This window comes from Ochotona princeps, chromosome 1 (assembly GCF_030435755.1).
Source record: "Ochotona princeps isolate mOchPri1 chromosome 1, mOchPri1.hap1, whole genome shotgun sequence".
Lineage (NCBI taxonomy): Eukaryota > Metazoa > Chordata > Mammalia > Lagomorpha > Ochotonidae > Ochotona > Ochotona princeps.
Window position 1 is genome coordinate 110,420,095 of NC_080832.1, and position 7,634 is coordinate 110,427,728.

Sequence of the window (7,634 nt, forward strand, 5' to 3'; positions counted from 1 at the left end):
AGAGTAAAGGAGAGAGAGGGGAAGATCTGTTTGCTGACTCATTTCCCAAGTGGCCACAACAGCTGGAGCTGAGGCCAATCTGAAGCCAGGAGCCAGTAGTTTCCTGCAGGTCTCCCACGTGGTTGGTTGCAGGGTCCCAAGGCTTTGGGCCATCCTCCACTGCTTTCCCAGGCCACAGGCAGGGAGCTAGATGGGAAGTGGGGCTGCCAGGACACAAACCAGCACTGATATGGGATCCCAGTGCATGCAAGGCAAGGACTTTAGCCGCTAGACTACCATGCCAGGCACGATTTGCTACTTTCAAAAGCACAAAACAGAAAAGTTTCAGTCCCTTCCATCTCAGACTTACTCTGATCTGGTAATCATGCCTAGTACTGACCTAAGTGGGAATTGGAAAGTTCAAGCCTACTTTTCAACTTCAGAGCTGATATGAGCCTTAAAGCTCACTTAATCCAAATTTCTCATTTCATAGGCAAGGAAATCCAGCATGAATTAGTTAAGCATTCTGCCATAAAATCTGGCTTTTAGTCTGAAGACACAACACCATAATCTATCAGATTAGCTACATGTGGGAATGACACCTCCCTAGTTCCTCCTCCTTCTGTCACATCTTTTCATGCCATGATTTACCAATGTCGTACAAATCTCAAATCCAGCCTACTCTCTATTTCTATTGCCATTAAGCCACTACTCCTTTCTTTTCTTTTCAGACAAGATATCTTTGAAGGTCGCCCCCCCAACTGAACTGCTGGACTCAGAACTCCAACCACGGGGAGAGTGTTGGGACCTGTGATCTGACAGTGAAGTGCATGTGTCTGAGCAGAGCCTCCTCAGTTACTGAAGATGGTGCAGTGGACAGCATACCCAGCTGCACATGGAGGATGTGGCAGTCCACTGGAGCCTGCGGAAGACATCTGATACCACAGCAGAGAAAGGAGGGCAGAACAAATTGGACAACTACTCCAGAGAACCTTAACAGCAAATTTCTGAGCATAAGGAGACTCTGGTGTGAACTGTCAGTCAATGGACCTTGAAAGGATTTCCTAATTATTGGATTGGTGAGATCAACAGCATATCAGAACTATCGAAACAATTTAAGCAGAACCCTCAGAACATGCTCCACATCAGGGACCCTGGGATGACATCGGGTGACTGTTCCTCAACCCTGTGCTGGGATGGGATGGTTGGGAGGCTGGGTGTGGCTTCTCCCTTTGTCTCCCCTCAGATACAGGAAGAAAATAAGGAAAGTGTGGAAACAGTAGTCTCACCCACTTTCCCCTAGTCCTCAATCCTTTCCACCCTAATCAACTGTGTAAACATCATTAAAAATATAAATTTTTAAAAGATTTATTTTTATTTGAAAGGCAAAATCACAAGACGTCTTTCTTTCACTGATTCATTCAAATGGTCACAATGGCTACACCCGAGCCCATCCAAAGCCAGGACCCAGGAATTTCTTTCTGGACTCTCATAACACACAGGGGCCCATGGACTTCAGTCATCCTCCACTGCTTTCCCAGGCCATAAGTGGCTAGCTTAGAAGAGGAGGAGCAAGAACTAGAGCCAGCACCCCTAGAGGATGCTGGTGCCACAGGTAGAGGATTAGCCCACTACACCACAGCACTGGCCCCACCATTTTTTCATGAGAGCAGTGGTCACCTAACTCATTTCCTATACTGTCTTTGACCTTTGGGGAAGTAGGGGAGAGATGTTAAGGATGGGGCTGGTGTGTCAGCAAAAGTGAAATGTGTGTTCCAGTAAGTGGCATCCTTCCAGATCCCTAGGGGCTGGAGCCAGCCAGAGATACTCAATGTCCTAGAGTCCAATATAACCCAAATTAACCAAATAACAAAATTATCTAAATAACAACTGTGTGACCCTCCCTCTAACAGCCATGGAAAATCATTGGCCTAAACCATGCACCCCAGTGCAGCCAGATGAATGTTTGTTTATTTGTTTTGTTTTGTTTTAATTTCTTTGAAGAGCTGAGGTTGAGAAGGGGACAGGTATGCTGTATCTCTCATTCCCTGGTTCACTCTCCAAATGTCCACAAGAGCTGGAATGGGGACTGACCATCATCCGGGTCACTTACTGTGACCAGAAGAAACCTGACTATCCGAGCCATCACTGTTATCTCCCTGGGTTGCAGCAGATCTAAGACTCAAACTCAGGCATTTCCATCTGGGATCTTAAGGATTGTTCCAAACATATGGAATTTTTATAAATACAAATCTGATCATGCTACATCAGTCTTATAAAAGCACCCACTGCTTTTAAGAAAGACCACAGCTCTTAACTTGGCCCATTTTTCTAACTATGGAGGGCCTGGAAGACTAGGAAAATTTTGAATTTATTCTAACTACAAACAAGAGCCTGTCAAGAGGCAACAAGAGAAACCAGAAGGCCAATCAGAAGTCCAGAACAGTAGTCCAGGCAAGAGAGGACACAGTCTGATCTGAGGCGTATGGGTAGAAAGGGCAAGCAGAGCTAGGATTTAGGATAAACTTTAACGAGTCATAAGATTGTATCAACTAGTCACAGCTTAGTGTGTGCAAGTACACTCCCAGGTGTGCACAATGACAAAATCACCTAATAACACACATCTCAGAACTTAGCCCATCATTAGGCAACACATGCCTACACACAAAAGGATGGAAAACATCTGTCTGACCACATAGAGACCTGGACAAGACTGCTCATAAAAGCATTACTCACAGTAGCCTAAAGTGTAAACAGCCCATATACCCATCACTGAATAGATAAACAAAATGCAGTCATCACACCAAGGAACATTATTTGGCCACAAAAACAATCAAGTGCTGACTGATAACAGATGAGTTTGAAAACAAGACACTTCGTGAAAGCCAGTCACAAAAGGCTTCATAACATACTAGTCTGTTTAAATGAAATGTCCGAGTTGCTAATAGTCCACAGAAATAGAAAGATTAGTAAGTAGCAGTTGCCAGAGTTTAAAGAGGGAACACATGAGGCGTGGCTGCTAACAGGCACAGGGTTCCTTTTCTTTAAAGAAAAAATAACTAACTAATCAATTTGAAAAGGCAGAGTGAGAGGGTGAGATAGAAAGGTCTTCTGGCTTCTGGTTCTCGGGAACTACATGGTCCCAACAGCCAGGTTTAAGACATAGCAAAACCAGGAGCCAGGAATTCCACCCTGGTCTTCCACAAGCGTGACAGGAGCCCAAGTACTTGAAACATCATCTGTTGCCTTCCCGGGTGCAATTGTGGGGAGCTGGATGGGAGGCAGAGCAGCTGGGACTCAAGCTGGAACTGTGATATGGAATGTGGGAATTGTAAACAGTGGCTTAACCTGTTGTGCCACAATGTCAGTCCTTGGGTGTAGTGTTTTTTTTGGTGGGGGGGGATAAAAATGTTCTGACATTAGTAGTGATAGCTGCATAAAACCATCTATACTACAGGTAAGATTTGTACTTCAAAATAGTTAAGTTTATAATGTGTGACTTGTATCTCAATAAAGCTATTATTTATTTATCTTTAGATTTTTATTTATTTGAGAGAAGAGAAAGAAAAGAGCTCCCATTTGCTAACTCATTACCCAAAAATTCACAGTGGCTGAAGCCAAAGCCAAGTGTCAGGACTCCAACACAGGTCTCCTTCATGGCTGGCAGGGCCTCAGCTACCTGACACATCACTCTTGCCTCCCAGGGTCTACCTAAGCAGCAGGCTAAAGGAAGGCACTGGAGGCGGGTGCTGAACCCAGGCACTCCCACATACACAGGACACAAAAGTCTTAAGCCAAATTTTCACTGCTAAACCAAAAGCCTGTCCCAAAACTGTTACTTAAAACAAAGAAACAAACAAAAAGTTTCTTTGTTTTCAACTCTTAGGCTGTTTTATTTAATAAAATTCCCATTTGCTGTGGCTGGATCATAATCAAAGAAACTGAAAGTCACCTGCCATCACTTTGATTTTTTTCTTCACCTTTAAATTAGCAAAAAAGAAAGGAAGAAACTGGGCCCGGCGGCGTGGCCGAGCAGCTAAAGTCCTCACCTAGAACACGCCAAGATCCCATATGGGCGCCGGTTCTAATCCCGGCAGCTCCACTTCCCATCCAGCTCCCTGCCTGTGGCCTGGGAAAGCAGTGGAGGACGGCCCAAAGCTTTGGGACCCTGCACCCACGTGGGAGACCCGCAAGAGGTTCCTGGTTCCCGCCTTCGGATCGGCAAGGCACCGGTCATTGTGCTCACTTGGGGAGTGAATCATCGGACGGAAGACCTTCCTCTCTGTCTCTCCTCCTCTCTGTATATCTGACTTTGTAATAAAAAAATAAATAAATCTTTAAAAAAAGAAAGAAAGAAACTGCTTTCACATATAACATGGACCTAGACACAGTCATACATGTCCTTTCCCCACTCAGGAAAAAGTTTCTCTTCTCTTAAAGACCAAAAGATACAAAAGTTACCTTGACAAAATAACTTTAACAGTTTCCTTTCCTCAAGGAACCTTTCTATCTACATGCACCTCAGGCAATTTCCTCCCATCATCTGGGCTTTTGGGAATTCCCAGCACACAACTGAGCAACATTTTTCTTCAATCAGCAAAGTACTAAAAGCTAGTACGACTTGTGATGGCAGTTTATGATTAGAATATAGAACGAAGACAGTAACTAGGACTGGGGAAAAGGATCGGAATAACATTCTTTATAGAGATTACTTGCTTTACACTGTGTGCTGAGCAACAGATCACATGTTAAATAAACAGTCCTGTGTTCTTTACCAATAGGCTATTTCATTAGTAACATTCTGTTTTTCACTCATTTCTTAGATAACAGAACAAAGGCCTACAATGTCAACTGTTTGTCTTTGGCACACAGATAAGAGAGTACAAACAGTAACTCGGAGCCCTTCAGAACCCTAAAATTCATTCTTCTATATTCTTCAAAATGAAAAAGGGAGTCAGACACTTGAAGAAATGAAAAAGACTCCTCGGGCCCGGTGGCGTGGCCTAGCAGCTAAAGTCCTTGCCTTGTACGATCCAGGATCTCATATGGGCGCCGGTTCTAATGCTGGCGGCCCTGCTTCCCATCCAGCTCACCGCCTGTGGCCTGGGAGGGCAGTCAAGGACGGCCCTAAGCTTTGGGACCCTGCAACCACATGGGAGACCCGGAAGGAAGTTTCTGGCTCCTGGCTTCGGACCGGCGCAGCACCGGCCGTTGAGAGAAGAGAAAGAAAAGAGCTCCCATTTGCTTGGGGAGTGAATCATCGGACGGAAGGTCTTCCTCTCTGTCTCTCCTCCTCTCTGTATATCTAACTTTGTAATAAAAATAAATACATCTTTAAAAAAAAAAGACTCCTCATGCTTCCTCACAGATGCAGTGTTTTAGAAAAGCTCTCTGTACCAGTAGAATTAAACTAGAAGACAGTTAACAGTAAGCAGTGTCAGAAGGCACAGACGTCCAGGCCACGACCCATAACTCCTGCATCGCTTCCTGAGAGAACATTTTTCCCACTGATTCCCATAATAACCTTGGGATATCAAAATTTAATGATGTCACAATGGAAAACCCCAGAGAGCAGCAGTTAGCATAACTAGAGAGCTCACAAGATCAGGAAGGAAAGGAGATTAGTTGGCAGGAAGCGATGCTTATCTGAAAACACACAACATCTTTAACACTGATATTAGCACTATAACTCCACAGTGCAGTTTCCACGGTGATCTGTGGCCATCTTTACACTGCCTTGTATTGATATGTACTGCTATTAAAAGCTGATTCCTCCAAGTACCAGCTTTCCATATGGGCACCAGTTCGTGTTCCAGCTGCTCCACTTCCCATCTAGCTCCATGCTTGAGGCCTGGGAAAGCTGTAGAAGGTGGCTCAAAGCTTTGGGCACCTGCACCTGCACCTGCACCTGCATGGGAGACCTGGAAGAAGTTCCTGGCTCCTGGCTTCGGACTGGCTCAGCTCCAGACACTGCGACCATGTGGGGAGTGAACCAGCAGATGGGAGATCCTTTTCTATGTCTCTCTGTAAATCTGTCTTTCCAATTAAAAATTAATAAATCCTTGGGCCTGGTGCGGTGGCCTAGCAGCTGAAGCCCTCGCCTTGAATGCACCGGGATCCCATAGGGGTGCCGGTTCTAATCCCGGCAGCTCCACTTCCCATCCAGCTCCCTGCTTGTGGCCTGGGAAAGCAGTTGAGGATGGCCCAAAGCCTTGGGACCCTGTACCTGTGTGGGAGACCTGGAGGAGATTCCTGGCTCATGGCTTTGGATCGGCGCAGCACCATCTGCTGCGGTCACTTGGAGAGTGAATCATCAGATGGAAGATCTTCCTCTCTGTCTCCCCTCCTCTCTGTATATCTGACTTTGCAATAAAAATAAATCTTTTAAAAATTAATGAATCCTTTTTAAAAAAGCAGATTCCTACTATTTCCCATATGTTTAATAGGGTCCTGAATAAAGTAAGACTGATGGCCACTACAGAGTCTAATTTCTCTCTTAAAAGGGTTGTCCCAGAAAGGAAAGAACTGAACCAGTTAGGAAATGGAGCATAGGAGGTACAGCCAAACAGGAATTTCATCACCAACAGAAGTCTTTAAATTCACAACTGAAACACACAAGCCTCCTTATACTTCTCAGGACTCTGCCCCAAACAACTGAAACTGAATTAAAAAAAAAAAAAAAAGCTGTAAACTGCAGACTGACAGACGGACAACCTCTAAGAGTCAAAACACGCCAAAACGGAAGAAAAAAATCACTTAGAAGATTTTCTCTCCACGAACCCAATGGAGAATAAAAGAATTCAGTGTGTTTGCACAAGAGCATTATAACGCAGGGGATGGGGGTGAGAGGTCACTTGCAGTTGAACAAATCCTTAAAAAACTCCAGGGGAATAACCCCGACTCCGTGGTCAGCTTGCCTCGATGGGAAAGGGTCAACTTAATACAGTAGGGTCCGCCCCAATCCCTACCCCGACCCCTTCTTTCCCAGGCGGCCCCAAACTCCCATTAGCACCCTCTGGTGCGAAGCTGAGGGAGCAAAGGAAGGGGCCATCCTCGTAGGAGCAAGCACTCGAGCATGGTGGAGACCCTCGAGATGGAGTTCTATCTGAAGTGGGAAGCAGCTCTGGCAAGGGCCCTCCAAGCCCCGGCTGGAGCGAGGCGACACTGGGTACTCTCTCAACTTCTCCGCCCCTTGACGCCCGGGGGTCGGCCGCCTCCTCCCAAGCCCCCCGCCCCCAGACCCTAGTCAGGAACTCACACTCAGCCGTCCCCGTTCCGCCGCCTGACAGCAGCCCCGCCGCCCCTAGGCTACCCAGGCTTCCCCCATCCTGGGTGCTCCCAAATCAGTCTTCTATCTTCGAGGGCTCCTCAGGCCCTCACGATTTAGGGATTAAGATCTGGAAGGGTTTGGTCCAATCCCGTCTCCCCCTCAGCGTCCTGGGCTCACCTCCCCGGCAGCTTGGCGCTCCTCTTCCAAAACTGCTTGCTGTTCTCGGCGGCCATTGCTCTGGCCCGGGGAGGGCCTCGTGTAGGTGGGCCACGGGGTGCCGGACGGGACGCCCCTGAGGCCCGGCAATCTGAGGGGCCAACCCAGGCCGCTTCCTCGCCGCCGGTCACCCGCTACCAGATCCTAGAGGCGCCATCTTGGATGTGGG

At 46.8% G+C, this 7,634-nt stretch overlaps 1 protein-coding gene across 4 annotated transcripts in view; it reads right to left on the reverse strand.

The window, feature by feature from the left end:
* TBC1D22B (TBC1 domain family member 22B) overlaps positions 1 to 7,630 on the reverse strand; it is a 77,423-nt gene extending 69,793 nt beyond the window's left edge. For 2 of the 4 annotated variants that reach the window (XM_058663784.1, XM_058663778.1), the window contains exon 1: positions 7,427 to 7,559. Coding sequence is in view for 2 of the 4 variants with exons in the window: in XM_058663768.1 (XP_058519751.1) it covers positions 7,427 to 7,482 (56 nt within the window). In the remaining 2 variants the exon portion in view is untranslated. Of the gene's footprint in view, positions 1 to 7,426 lie in introns of all 4 variants that reach the window. The other 2 variants (XM_058663768.1, XM_004590330.4) reach the window with 2 other exon arrangements.
* Between the last annotated feature and the right edge of the window lie 4 nt (positions 7,631 to 7,634).